Source organism: Bombus huntii, chromosome 9 (assembly GCF_024542735.1).
Source record: "Bombus huntii isolate Logan2020A chromosome 9, iyBomHunt1.1, whole genome shotgun sequence".
Classification (NCBI taxonomy): domain Eukaryota; kingdom Metazoa; phylum Arthropoda; class Insecta; order Hymenoptera; family Apidae; genus Bombus; species Bombus huntii.
The window spans coordinates 6700526-6716286 of record NC_066246.1 but is presented as its reverse complement, the minus strand read 5'-3'; the positions used below and the strand labels follow the sequence as shown (position 1 = coordinate 6716286).

Here is a 15761-nt window from a genome sequence, read left to right as displayed (position 1 = left end):
TCGTGCCTACCGTAATGTTTCGTGCATGCGAGCGGTGGTCAGCAGATAGCAGAGGATCATTTCCACAAAGCACCGGGGCCCGGGGCTTGTTCCAAGTCCAAGCTATGATCCAGAGACTCCGGTGAACTTTACAAGTGGACGCGAGTTCGCATTTCACGACGCGATACACGGCAATAACGGAATGGCGAACCTTCGAGTATTCGTGTCGTTCTCGCAATCGTTCGCCATTGGCGTTTCGAGAGTCGTGGAACGTGTCCGCGAATGAATTTTTCTCGGATCGAATCGATATCGCGAGAATGCAACGTTTACGTGGAGTACCTTTTTGAAATGAGAAATTATGTTCATCGTGGATGTACGATGTAATCGTAAAGTTAAACGATCGCCATTGAAAAAGTTCTATTAGAAACGGATGTTTGGGACAGCGATGATATACGAGCTATCGATGCTTCGTTTCAATGTCATTATTCATTTATCCGTGTGCTTAAAGAAATTCTAGTTACCCGGCAACATTCAGAGGGAAAATTCAGATTCTTTACAGCGAGATTTGTTTCGTTAATTCGCTGTGTTTGATAAAGAAACGCTTTCTTGTCGAGTACTCGCGAATGTATGTTTTGTAGAGAAGTCGTTTGTCTCGAAATATCGTGATTTCTCACTTTCATCTGGAAATTACATCGATAGGAAGCGTGAAATACGCGAATAAGTGAAGGTATAGAAAATAGAGATGCATAGATACGTTCGAAGCCACGAGCTACGAATGTGGCCACAGACTCAGGTCTAAGAAGAAACAACGAAATACCTCGATTTCATCGAAGCAAATAAAAATTCGTAAAATCGACAGTGAGTCGATTCGAAGAAAAAAATTCGAAGGAATCTCGATTTCCTTGTAGCAAGATTTAACCAGTTAGTATTACACTCGCGATGAAGAAATGGCAATATTTCCTGTTATGACGAGTATACTCGTCGTGCGTAGAAAGTAGCTACAATCTGCTGTTTAAATTGCAGTAGATTTCAGTAATAAAATTAAAAAATACAACAGTCGTCTCATTACGAATTAATTTTATATCATAGCAACCACACATACCCTGCGTTTAACGAGTATACTCGTCATCGCTTACGTTTTACGACGCATTTTACGTACACACCGTGCAAAGTGATCGCAACAGCTAACTGGTTAAATCGCTCGAATTCCTTCGGGTAACTCATAATCAAACCAAATCACTCGCGTTTGTTAAATGCACGAGCAACATGTTGCACAGTCGTTACGATCTACGTTGCTCGATTAAACATTTGAAAAATCAAAATTTCTCCTCATCAACGAGACACGAATACAAAGGCAACGGCATACCATCGAATCGTGCTTTTAATCTCCACCCAGTTTTCGAGGGCCGCTCCCAACGTACGAATCTCGCTCGACTCGAAACTCGAGCCTCGAAACCGGCGTGCAACTACAATGCTACTCGCGAGGGGGTCGACGATTATCGTGGCAACCGTCTCGATAGCTGGTTTGACGTTTTCGCGGTTCTCGAGTTTCCATCCGGATCCAGTCGATCTCTCACGGAGCGAGACTCGCAGTCCACCCACGCTCGATCCTGATCGAGGATCTAAGTATTTACACAGTACAACGGCGAACTTTCTGAATGGCCAGCTTCGCAAAAACAGCGGCAATATGCATCGGTACATTTTATTTATTATTTCATCGTACACGAGATGCCAGGATTTTTATATCTGTCAATAAAATAAAATTTGTCAATAGAATCTACGAGTAGAAGTAAAAGGAGAACGTTACGTAAGTGTATAGATTATTTGAGCGTGTATTATACTACGGTTATGGGAAAAATATGAAATATGGAAGAAATGATAATAGAATCGTTATGAGATAAAGAACGATTGATAAATTGTATTTATGTGTTATGTATCTGTGTATTCGATCCGCGCGAAGTATCACGAAGTATCTGTGCCGTGTAGTAGGCAAACTACCGTTTACGCAATTGGAAATAGATGTAAATGAAGGTTACCAGTACGGATTTACAAGAATTTAATCCACAAGAAGAAATCCGCGAAAGAAAGAACGATAGTGCGCGTTTATACATTTTTGCTATACGTACGAGTGGTTTAAGTCTTTTCAGTAATGTCGTGTTTACGCATCGTTTTACTACTTAGTTTTACATTTCGTTCGGATTCTAATAGCGGCACTTAAACGAAATCAAGAGATTATTTGAAACTGTCCGACTTGTTTCTCCTATCGAGCACCGAGCACTCGTATCATTATCGAATGAGATTGAAAAAACTCGGTGATTTATCCTATCTATTGGTCTGCTAATCCCCGCGCGATCTGGTTCTCATCAGCAAGCGTAGGCAGCTATCATCGGAAATCCCAGTCATATACTTCTGATCATGGCACAGGGTATCTTATCGTGCTCGCGCCAGCAGAAAGATCGAACTGTCAGGAAAAAGTGCAACGTACACGAGATTATCGACAGACAGCCAGGCGTGGAACTGGACGAAGAAGAGAAACGACGTAGATCGACTGATTGTAAGACGTTTCAAATAAAACAAGGTAATCGTCCGAAGCCTAAAGGATTTGGAAACGGTAAACAAAGTTAGCTGCGAAATTGTATCGCTATTACAGAGCTTCGATTGTAAAATCCTGTGGTGTTCTTGTTGCAGGATTTGCGAATTTGATTATACGTTATATGATTATTACGCAAGCTACAACATATCGTATTGGGTTAGAGTAATAACAAACGAAAGATTTATCTTAAAATTGTATAAGTAGTTAAAATTGTCAAGATAACATTTATCGCATAATTATAAATGTAATTATTTGTTATAACAAGAGGGAGAATCAGTGCGCATTTACATTTCTTTCAGATACAATCTATTTTACGCAAAATGTCTAGAAAAATCCCATTATTTTACGTCTTCTTTATTGCTTAGACATTTTTCATTTTGTGGAAGCAACTTATTTCTCAACTAGAACATTTTTGCAAACAAAATTGTTTATTATTTCATTCGGACTAATTATTTCATCTTTACCATCTTTGTTATAGCAAGAGGGAGAATCAGTGCGCATGGAGAAATATCCTTTTGCATTTACATTTCTTTCAGATACAATCTATTTTACGCAAAATGTCTAGAAAAATCCCATTATTTTACGTCTTCTTTATTGCTTAGACATTTTTCATTTTGTGGAAGCAACTTATTTCTCAACTAGAACATTTTTGCAAACAAAATTGTTTATTATTTCATTCGGACTAATTATTTCATCTTTACCATCTTTGTTATAGCAAGAGGGAGAATCAGTGCGCATGGAGAAATATCCTTTTGCATTTACATTTCTTTCAGATACAATCTATTTTACGCAAAATGTCTAGAAAAATCCCATTATTTTACGTCTTCTTTATTGCTTAGACATTTTTCATTTTGCGGAAGCAACTTATTTCTCAACTAGAAAATTTTTGCAAACAAAATTGTTTATTATTTCATTCGGACTAATTATTTCATCTTTGCCATCATTTTCGTATCGAGTAAAAAGCATGTATATATAGTACAACAACAGAAGCTTCCCTAACGGCTAAGATATTTCGTAAAAATGCAAAAGTGCAACTTACGTTCAGGCTAGATCGTCCATCGAGTCTTACGATCGGTAGATCACTTTTGGTAGATCGTTCGCAGCAGAAGCGCCGCTTAAAGCCGTCAGTAAGTCATTTCTTACGCGGTGTTCGAGGGGGTCGCAGAAGAAAAGACGGGCTTCCTACCATTCTCGAGCACGCCTTATCGATCGTACTGCACGATAAAACGTCATTCCCTTTTTAAATCGCCGCCGATATACAATACGAAGTGGCGGCGATCCTCTGGACCGATAACGGCTTCTGTATAAGGACCCTCGCGGACAGTGACACGGAGGCGACATTTCGTGGCCGTTCTTGCTGCCGCCTCCTCTTGTTCGCGCGCTTTCCCCGCGCCGCGACCGACCCGTGCTTAGGAGCCGGACCGCTCTTTCACTCTCGATCCACGCCGCAAAAACTCGACGAAACCGCGGAATGCTGTCTACCAATACAAGCTTCTATCCTCCGGTGTATAGATTTTCGATGTCCCGACGTATCATCATTGTTTGGCGAAACCGATGGATCATACCACTCGCGTGTTCATTGATTTATGTGGGTTAGTTAAGAGGTGGCATGTTACACGAGCATCTCGTATACAGTTTGATCGCGGCTTTTTTCGCAATAGACGAACGAGGACGAATAGATCGCTGCGAGTAGATTGTTCGATTGCGAAACGACGATAGACGGATATTACCACCAACTTTCAAAAATATAGGTTAACGAGTACGTGGCTGCAACTTCGATATTATTAATCCATTGTCATATAAGATCGCTTTCGAAAGGGAAGAAAAAGTTCGATAAGCGAGCATACGTAGCAGGGTGCATTTGTTATTACACCAAATTCGTCGAAAGAAATATGAAAAATCGAACACCTATCTAAAAGCCAGGGTAATTACGGCGCCAGTTCGAGAGAAAGATTGTCAGCATCTTTTCTTTTTCTCTTTATTACCCTTAAAGTTACTTTATTGCTTGTTATCGTTCCGCTTCTCGACGACCAAGCACAGCTCTTTAATACGCGCCCTTATCAATTCCAGCGATCGTCCCGCGAAGTGGAAAATAGTTACGATTATTATCGTGGTGGAAGATTGAAAGCTTCCTCGATCGATTTCCAAGCACCTTGTCCCAGGCAGAACGCATCGATTTCGTACGTCATTTGCACTGAATATCGGAAAGTCGTCGCTATCAGATTTAATTGGTGTTTCTCGATCGTTTTCCCTTCTTATCCGCTGACTCCCGCTGTATCCAAAGACGTGGCATTCTACGTGGTGCGAGTCCTCTTAGCGAGCACGTACGCTCGCTAATGATGCAATCGGCCCATCAGATACCTCGACCGGCTGCCTTCCTCCTCCTGCTCCTTATTTCCTCGCTGCTTGCTCCTTAACTCCTTATATACCCACCTGACTGTACTAGTCCTGATCGTCTAGACTCTAAAGTCTAGAGAACGCGTGGGTTGTAAGTGCAACGGGTGATCGTCTAGTTACTTGCATTTTTATCCATTTAGCTGTGAATCACAGTTGCTGATATTTTAAGATTTCTAACGTATTTTTAAGTCTCGACTGGATAATTGCAACCTGCTTTGGATCAATGAAAATGTTGTAAAGTATTATATTGAAAATAATCGAACGACGACGATGGGATTACACTTCCGTTGTAATCTCTAAGCGAGCTCTGTTTTTCCGTTGTATCGGGTTAACAAACAATAAATATGTAATTTGTCTCGTTGCAAAGACATTCTTCTTCCACTCGCCTCCTTGCAATTGTTCGTCCCAAATTTTACCGCAGTCAGACTCTTTGACTTTGTTCGTTTGCGTACGTATTTTAGAATAACGAAGAGATTCGTCAATTAGGTTCGTGAAAGCGTCCATTCAAATGTACGTAACTCGAACGACGTAAACTGTTTGGGAGAATTTTTAGTTTCCGCGAGTTAGATGTATATTGGATAAATGTCGTTCTATTCTATCGAAGGAAGATCGGTGGTCTCCTGTATCGTCCACGCGACTCGTAACCTCATCCGCTGCAATCGAGCACCCGTGAAAACACTACACGCGATGGAACATGCACCGGCAAAGATTACGCTTTGTCGAGTTTTGTCCCCGTGATTCTTTCACTTGTCTGATTTATCTGACGGCGAAGGCTCGGATTTATGTGGCGTGACAGAGCCCGATTACGTAATTAACAGAGCGTTTTGAAACACCCGATAGAAACTGTTGCGACTCAACACCTGGCCGCGCAACGTGTTCAGGATTCCTGGTACGAGAGCCGAGGCAAATAACGTTAATCTATCGGCTAGTGTCAGACGATTGCGAGATTTCATTCATGAAATCTCCCGGAACTCCTGTAATCTTCGTAAACGATTAGGCGAGAAGCTAGAGCCACGGGACAGAGAAACAAAGACGCAGATATCGATGCAACGCGAAGGATTTTCATTCTTAAAACAGCGATTAGTTTACAGATGGCTTCTTGAACCCTGGCAATCCAATCGGATTAATTACGAATCGCTATTTATTCGATGACTTATTTATAGCTGTGAGGAGTCGCGTGAAGCAGCGAGAAATCATACGGCGGCGATATTTTCAGCGGCTGATGGAAATCACGGAGTTCCTACGAAAACGATATGTACATATCCAGCAAGCAAATCACGCGCGAAATTGACTCGATCTTTCTGTTTATAATATCCCGCGTATCTGGCGTTGATTAAATTCCAATGGTACGAAGAATTCATTAAGAGATCGCGTTGCCTAGATCCCTGAGAAGTTATGTTCTCTCTATGTATATAGTTAACGTGGAGATTTATCAGAGATTCTCCTTTTTTATGTCGTTAATATTAGAAAATAATTGGTAGACGATGATTAATTGAATCTAATTATCTGAGATTTTTGTTACACGTGTTTGATTATTTTTTGTTCGATAAATATGTAAATACATATGAGTCACGAAGTCGCGAAACATGTCAACTGAGATTCAAAAATTACTCGCTCGGCCGGGCAAAAAACGCATTATCATAACTGGTACAAATTCATTGGGTGGAACGTTTTTTATGTCGACGAACCTGTAAGAAACAAACTAACCTCGAGTTCTTTTTAAATTTGCATTAGAGGCAGATAAGCGGAATTTGAAATTAAAATTTCGTGCTACCCCTCTTTATGTGCTGTTGATCATTCGACTTTAAACTTCAAGCCGATTGTCAAGCCCTCTGGAATCGCTAAAATAACAAAAGAAGTTTACGTACGATCAAATTTTTTTATTCTCCTCGAATTTTAATTCGCATAAAATAAATATAAATTGAACGCGTAAGAAACGAAAATTTTGTATTTTAATTATGAACAAATGATTGGCACGATCATTCCGTAAGATAATTTGAATTGAAAATTGGATATTTAGTAACTTCTTATCAGAGAACACTTAATACACAGTGACTTACCAAAGTATGTGAACGCTCGTTGTTGAAAATTTTCATGAATATATCACGTGTATCATACGAAACTTTTTGAAACTTTAATAATTTACAACGAAATACGATTATCATGACGATATTATATAAATGAAGAAACGCTTTAAAAGCAATCGGTTTATCTTGTTCCTGTAAAATATAAGACCTATTACTTTCGCAATTATCCAATATACTCGTCTACACACCCTACTGGTTTCCACTTCGCGGCTCCTAGGCCATAATAATTAAATGGTGGAAAAAAGCTTCGACAAAGAGAAAGAAATAGTGCGTCGATAACATTCCACGATAATTATACACGCCCATTAGCCTTTTGATTAAGCGGAAACATCGAATGATACCGAGTAGAGAGATCTCGTAACATCTCTAGCTTAATTTGTTGGCAAAAATATTGTTCCGTTAGACGCTGTTCGTTGGCAATTAGTTAAGGATGAATTAAAACACCATTCACGGTTTATCTAAATCGTTATATCGCTCTGTTATAGATCGTTTCTAATTCTATTACCGTATACATGTATCTAAGCTATGTATGGTTTTGTTTCATTTCATGTCTCTCTTTGGATGTATGAAAATTATCTTCCGTGAGATATATCCGCAAAATCATTTTCAGGATTGAAATGAGAAAGATTTCTTCATTAACGTTCACTGTCGTATTAACTATCAACGTATTTCGTATTATGTGGAACAATTTCATCAGTGGTGCATAGTTTCCTTATTTTTTCAATCTTTCAAGCTGTACTCGTAGCTTAGGAAATTCCAGTTATTCAGAACAATGATTATTGACAGCAGAAATTATGTTACTCAAAGAACTCAAAGTTCTTTACAAACGTTGGTAAGCGAAACCTACGTGCCTTTTGCAGCAATAAAGATGGACCCATGGAAAAATTACATTACCATATTATAATTACATTAATATACTCAATTCCAACAATCGACAGGATCATCTTAGCCTCTTCTATCGATCTCCAACGGAACCATCGTATAACCATACAAAAGTTACAATACTAAGTGCAACCAGCAACTCCGATACAACAAATATATTCAATTCTAACGATACCATAGCATCTCTGAAAATCAACAGAATTATTCTTTTCCATCTGTGCTCATCCTTGGCAAAACCATCGTATGACTCAGTCCTCGAACATGGCATCTTCGATCCCCTGTGTCTCGCGCAAACTTGCAAAAGCACCTCACAACCCGAAGAATACACCCTCGGTGTGTGCAGCTGCTCGAAAGATCAAAGGATTCCGATAGTTGCCCCTAGTTCCACTTGGATATCTCCCTCGTTGCGTCCATTGATCGGCCACGTTTCTCCAAGTAGTTCCTAGTCTCCTCCAGAGATAGGCGTACGTATGCTGATTTCATGCGTGTAAGCACGACTAAAAGCCATTCTAGCACCTGCGGGTGGTCCCCCGCATACCGCGATCTTGTAGCCAATCAATTTCTGTACATCCCGGCAATTTCCATAAACTGGACGTTGATCTCGAGTAAAAGGCGATGCTGCCGTTGCCTCGTTTTGCTCCTGCCGCGTGTACGCGCGGCTACGAGCACTACACACGCTCCGAGCTTACTTGAGAGGGACATCCGCTTCGTTTTATCTCGAACACATGGCATTCCATTCATCGGTACACGCAACGGCAACGATTGCTTCGTTTGTCGCGTATTAATCCCCGGAGAAAACTGTTCGAGCCGATCTGCGATTTGTTGCGCGATAGTTAGAGGATTGTAGTGGTTGGTTCTTGAGCAAATTGTTCCTGGACTAGTCGTGTTCTATTTTTCAATGCCTTTCGAAGTGGTTGCTTCAAAATGGGCCAAGGGTACAATAACGAACGTAATTATCTTGATCGTTGTTTGTTATTTTAGTACTCTTAATCTTTGGATTCCGATTTGTGATACTTTCGTTAGAACGTTAAAAATAGAAGTTTCGTCATTGTATTTCTGTATTTCTTAAGAAACTGTGATACATGATAATTTTGTATCTAGTCACATTTCGTATGTATTCCTTCTTGTTTCCTCTTGAAATTATTGAAATAATCAGATTACTCGAAGTCACATGGCTAGAGTTCAAGCTATTTGTCTAATACGAACGAGGCTTTGGCTTCTAATGCTATTATAAAATTCTAAAAACAGTTTCGAACATTTCGCTCTGCACTAGCAATTAAATCCCTACCCAGTTGCACATAGAAACTTCGTTAACGTATGATGTATACTTAATCACCTCTCCTTTCTTCTACTTTCACAACTCACCTCGCTTCATATTTCTTCATACCTAATCTCACAGACTATCTAAAAATCATTCGTTTACATTTCTTCGTCGGTGGACGAACGTTAGATCGGTATCTTTGACCCCTTCAGGGTCCCCTAAACAAGTTGCCGATCCGTAGTTTACGAGCAAAACCAATTGACACAGCTCAGCTTGAATTATTAACTCGAACAGCAGAGAGCCGGTTGACTATTAGCCTATCAGAGCTATCTCTCATTAACCATAGCAGCTTCAGCAGTTAACACGATAAAGCGAGCAATCCGAGTAACAGATCGTGGCACATCCACTGCTGGCGGAGGATATCGATTCAAGAGCTAATTCAATTTGTTATCGACTTGCCAACTTGCAGCGCTGTTGATCGTAATGAATGACGAGATTTAACAAATGCATCGTACTTAATCAGGCCTTCGTGATCAGCGAACAATAACCGCGATTACTTTTCTCACTGGTAACATTGGATGTGCAACGTTGCTTAAGAGCAGATGTTTCGATTGGAAAAAAGTTCTTTTTTATCGGAGATACAACGGGATTAATTAAGAATGGCAAATAAGTTTCATAGAAGCTAAGACGAAGATGGAAACTTTTCACCAAGATTATTCACTTCCAATTAAAAGGTTACAATGATTGTCATGCAAGCGGTTTAACTGAAATAGTAAAAGTGTATATGTACTCGTGAAAAGTATCCTGTGGTTTGATCAAGAAAATCTATGCTATGAACGTAGGATAATTGGCGCTGTAGCTCTTGCCACGAGTCATTTATTCTACAACTGGCGAGCAGAGTAATCGTATTAAAACAGTAAACCACCTCGCAGTTGTTACATAAAATATGAAATTAATAATTTGTAGATGTTTGGAGAAGATGTTAATAGTAGTATTATCTATACTTTATATAATCGTTTTTCATTTAAAGCAAGTGTAATACTTTCTTTTCGATGAGAAAAATCATTTAAATGCCTATGTAATAGATAAATGAAAGTTATTTAAATTCACCAATAAAATATCAATTGACAACATGGAATATGATTCAAAAATTGTTTTTGTTTTTAGAAATGTTTTTTCTGAATTTCTATTCTGTACATATATGTAATTTGTAAATATCTACTATAAAAGAAGTCTCTACTATAAAAGAAGAAATTGGAAACAACTTACTTTGGATCAGCAAAACGAAATTGTATGCCTTTTTCTTAAATTGCGTTTTCTGCCAGCAATTGTCACATTATGTAGAAAAAAGAATTTAGCTACATTATCGAACATAAGTATTAGTATATCCACTTGTCATATTTATTATATAATTCTAACAAATTTTACTTTATTTGCTGTTTTTCGTTACAACGCATATTTTATATAAATGGGATAATACATTTATGATAAAATAACTAGAAAGTAAAGCAATGGAAAGCTAATATTTATGTTAAATAATATAAATATAAATATTAATATATATATATAAATAAATATATATATAAATATTAATATAAATATAAATATTAATAAGTGTGCTGGTATTTACTTATAGCCGGCAATGTATGTTTACCGCGGAAGGGCCCCGTGCCGTTCGCAGTACATTTCCCCTCTTCTCATATATTCACATGTTTCCCCCACCATCAGAGATGAGACAAACAAGATGAGGGACGCTTATTATTAGTGTTTCACTGGCTTCTTTAATAATGCATTCTGGATCTCCATACTCTGGTATATTATACTTAATTATTAACGATTTGAAATTAGAAAATCCTTTTATCAACTTTAAGAAGGCATGTTGAAGAATATCACACATTAAGTAAACAAAATTCTAACTGAACGGAAGCTATAATTAAGGTTATGTGTAGCCATACGTTAATAACTTTGCTATAAAATACAAGCTTTTAGTAAGAGGTAATTAGATCACTTATCAAAATTTAAAATATATGAGAGATAATTTGCTTATTTCTTAATCACTGCATAACGTCTGTAATTAATAATACAACAAATGGAACTTCCTATGCTACAGCATTTTAAGTTTGAATTAAATTTGCAACGTATGGCGATGATTAGTATGGCAACATGGCTATGGGAACAATCACATATCAAAAATAAAATACAAGAATTTTTAATATTTGAGTATGAAGAATGCGAGAATCAGAGTAATGAGAAGAAGTGGCATGATATAACAAAATTAATATTAAAACAGATAGACTCATATATATTACATTCTATATTGAAGATCGAATTAACTCACATAATAAAATCTATAGGAGAGAAGATATTTAACTGGTATGAGTATATTCGTAAGAATATTGAATATGGTAAAAAAGAATCAGCAATTAATTATATTGAGAAAATATATTGGACTCATTATGGATCAATAGATGAGGTAAAGATATTAAAATCATTTTGGATAGATAACCCAAGACTAAATATTGCTACAGTTTATGATATGGCATGTGAGTATGCTTTAGAAGAAAATATCCATAGTTTATGGGAACAAATGCCAAGAATGGTGCAAAATAAATGTCGTAAAAATACATATACGGAATATAAGAGTCTTATATTAGCATATTGGCGATGTTGTAGGGATGGAAATTTATCGCTATTTATTAGATATCTTGAAACAGCAGTACATTCAGGAGGGACATATATGTATAATCATTTATATAATAGATATCATTCGGTAGAAGAGAATATGTTTAGATGGTCAGTCTATGGAGGATATAGCAAGGCTGTAGAATATTTTTGGGATAAGTTAAATGAGGAAGAAAGAAACAGAAATGTAGCTAGTGGTATACAAATATCTGTTACTAGCCATATTTCTGATTATACAACCATGGGGGAATCTTGTCATAGACAAGAAAAGTATGTAGAAATATGTATATTTCTTATAAATCAAGTGAGAACAGATAATAAGAGAAAGACTATAGCTCGTATTGTATATGATTCATTTGAGGATGATATATATGTATGTAGCATTTTAAGAATGATATCACCCATGTGGCCATGGCAAGATTTTCTTGGACAAATATTAGACGAATTAGAGGCAGCTTTGAAAGCGCAAAATAATGGCTATACAGGTTTAAATTTGTTATATGTGATTATATCTTGCATGAAAAGAGATTATAATTTAGGGTATGTAATAGAAAATAGTAAGTATGGAATGATACTACATGAAGTATGGCATAAAATCCCTGCATGCTTAAAATCAAAGATAGCTGAGACAGATCCATATTTAGATCTCATACAGGATTTATTAGGGATTTGGCACTTATCAAGCATAAAGTTAATAATTAATGCTCCGGAGATGACACAATGGAGAAAAAAATTATTAGAATCTGGATATATAATATGTATAAGGATAGGAAAGCTAATAAGGCTAGGACAATATGAATTATTAAATCAATTCACAGAGGAAGTATTAGTTTTTGAAAAAGAGAAGAAGCTTTTTAAACAAGCCATTAATATATGGGATTATTTCATAAATATAGACGAATATGATTTGGCAGATAAATTATTAGATTGGCAATCTGATTCCATAGAAGAGAAGGAAGAGCTTAAGAGTAAGATAAATCATGTAGGGCTTTGTCTAAATTTTATAAAAGCTGATAAATACGAATTAGCAGATAAGTTGCTAGATTGGAAATTTTCTACAAAAAAAGCAATACAAATTTGTAAGGATAATTTTACAGACGATGAATCTTCATATAATTATATTTATACACTATGGGCAGTAGAAAAAGAACATATAGAAATAGCACGAAAGAAATCTCATAAGTTTTTATACTGGTTTTTACACTCAGAAGAAGAGATAGTATGGTTTAAGAGACAGAAGTTAGTAAATGACCGATTAGAAGAAAGACTTTGCGAGTTCTTTATAAAAGATAATTATTTTGAAACAATTGAGTATTTTTTAGATTGGTGTTTATTATCAAAAAAGGAAATACAAAAGTTAAAGCAAGTACTAGTAAATAGGAATATGTTTAAAAAATGTAACTGCAATATGATGTGGAATTATATAGATATAGCAGAGAAATTTATTAAATGGGCTTTCGATGAAGAGGCAGAAAGGACAAAGTTTATTAGACAATTTATGTTATCAAATGAGGGTATAGTGTGTTGTGCTGGTTTTATAGCAGGGGGAGGTGAAAGCATAACTGGCAACGATATACCAACATTCCACGAAACAATTATTAGATTTAATAACTTTATCGATTTTTGGATCAAACCTCTAAAGAACCTTGATGAAATGAAAGATAAATTAAAAGACTATATATGTTGCTATGGTACAGATAAAAATATGGGAAAATATGAAATATTTATGCATTTATTAGACAATGTAGATCTAACTAATGAGGGGATAGACTAGTAATATGAATATATAATTATCAAATTGTTAAGTAGTATTAGGTGGTACATATATCACAGACTAATAAGCCAGAAGTAATAGAGTTACTAATAAGCGAGCCTATTAATAATCAATGAATTAATATTTTTAATTATTACACGGTGGAAGTAATTTGATACAGAACAATGTCAAGGTACTGTGGAGAGCAATGTGCTTTATTATCAGAATAAACATCAACTATACATTCTCCATTAAAGTCACGATTTTTCTTAAATTTCTTCCTTAATGCAGTGATCTTTAAATTAAGTATGGAATATATATTTTTAATAGAAATATGACACTGCTAAAACGCTGGTATTTAAAACTACAAAATGGAAATTATAATTAATAAAGAAATACTATCAAAGAATGGTAATATATTTATAGAATTGTGTATTTTATAATTCGTATATATATGGAAAATATTCTATTACTTCCACAAACATTATTTTTCCTTTTAATGTTAGATTTAAGAGGCACGAAAAGAAATCTCAGTATGCAATTGTTTAAAAAAATCTCAGCTATATTATTTCTTAAGACTTATAAGATAACTGATTTTTTCTGACGAAGAAAACGAATCTTGTTTACACGTAGTATTTACTGTAGCGAATAAATAGGAAATAGAAAATAGATGCAAAGGCACGCAGCGTGTTTAAACCATAACGAATCTAAAAGATAGAGACATGACTCACTGATAATACAGATTTTATGCAGCCTCCGCATTTCTTCCTTGTAAATTGCAACACGACCTTACTCTACCGTGTTTCACCTCAGGAATAACCACTTACAATGACATCTTGAAAGGTACGATTGTATTTCATAGCGACAGTCAATGACTGTGAATTCATTTTGTAAGTCAGTGGTAGGAAGAAGGAAATGAGATGTTTCAGGAAATCACGAGAATATAAATAATGAATGGAATGCAGTACGCATTGTGCTCAGTATTCTTGTTTGGTGTAAATGTTAGACTCGGACTTATAAAATGTAAAAGTTTGATGGTTGAAAGGAAGAGACTGTAGATTCGGGAACACGTGCAGAATATTTTATAGTATTTTATAACATGTATTCAATGGACTACGTGCAGCTTCTAGCAGTTTTAGACTCCCATTTTTCAGTAATTCAAAGTCACTTCTATTGTTAATACTTTTATTTTATATATATTTTTCAAAGAAATCTATTTTTTAATAAATATTCAAAATATGTATGCTATATGCATATTCTATTTATTATATATTAGTTTTATTAAGTTATTTGTTAAACAGGAGTTTAGGATTTAATAAACAATAATGTATTATCTTTCTTTTTATGTATTATCAAGTGTTTAACATGCTATTAAACGATTCGATATTCAACATACTTACTTGGACTTAATTAATTACTATATAAATCTTATTACAAATACAATGATATTTACACATGCTTTTGTAGCCACTGGCATATATCAAACATTGTCAGTTCCAGATTAATTAAAAAAATGAACCATTCCTAGTTCTTCATACTCTATTTAATAAACATACTCAAATTCAACATAATACGACTATCGTCGAACCATGAAATCGATGCAGAATGGATTCGCAATAAATTTCAATAAATTTTTTTACAGCCTGTCTCATCGTTTGTGAAACAACTGTTTATAGTGACACTCGCTGGAGGTACACTCGTGACATTAATTCACAAACCTATAATTATAACATTTACCAGATTGAGAAATATATCAAATGTCCAAATGGTGAATCATACACACTGCGTTTATAAAAAAAAAAAAAAAAAAAAACAGAGTCTGACAGATACGATTGCGATTTCATTCAACCGAATTCGTTTTGATTTGATTCGAATCATCGTAATGAAAGGGTTCGTGTTTTCCGAACACGGAGTGCACGTGTGTTGTTCGCCGCAAAGTACGGTAGGAGCTCGACTCGAGTTGCAGGTTTATAAATTCTCGCCTCCAGTGCGCCAACTTACGCGCCGAGTCAAGAGGTCAAATCGTCGATACCAGGTAGAACGCAAGTTTTTCGCGTAGAACATCGGAAACTGATACACCAGCGTCAATACCGCCTCATAAGTGAAATTCAGCCTCTAAATCTAAAA

The 15761-nt window shown here is 36.1% G+C and overlaps 2 protein-coding genes across 6 annotated transcripts in view; both read left to right on the top strand.

Moving 5' to 3' along the window:
• LOC126869857 (laminin subunit alpha-1) overlaps positions 1-15761 on the top strand; it is a 199866-nt gene that overhangs the window by 93392 nt on the left and 90713 nt on the right. The gene's annotated exons all lie outside the window — the stretch shown is intronic.
• LOC126869864 (uncharacterized) lies at positions 10915-14882 on the top strand. 3 transcript variants are annotated; one of them, XM_050626964.1, is made up of 2 exons: positions 10915-11194; positions 11310-14882. In XM_050626964.1, the coding sequence occupies exon 2, from the start codon at positions 11340-11342 to the stop codon at positions 13653-13655; it is 2316 nt and encodes a 771-aa protein (XP_050482921.1). In that variant the 5' UTR covers positions 10915-11194; positions 11310-11339; the 3' UTR covers positions 13656-14882. The 3 variants fall into 3 exon arrangements, with proteins under 3 accessions (XP_050482921.1, XP_050482922.1, XP_050482923.1); XM_050626965.1 differs by having other exon boundaries at positions 10916-11011; positions 11554-14882; XM_050626966.1 differs by lacking the exon at positions 10915-11194 and having other exon boundaries at positions 11658-11798; positions 11873-14882.

Excerpts from the sequence above, each read along its gene's own strand:
- LOC126869864 (XM_050626964.1), top strand. The coding sequence starts at position 11,340 with ATGGCGATGATTAGTATGGCAACATGGCTATGGGAACAATCACATATC.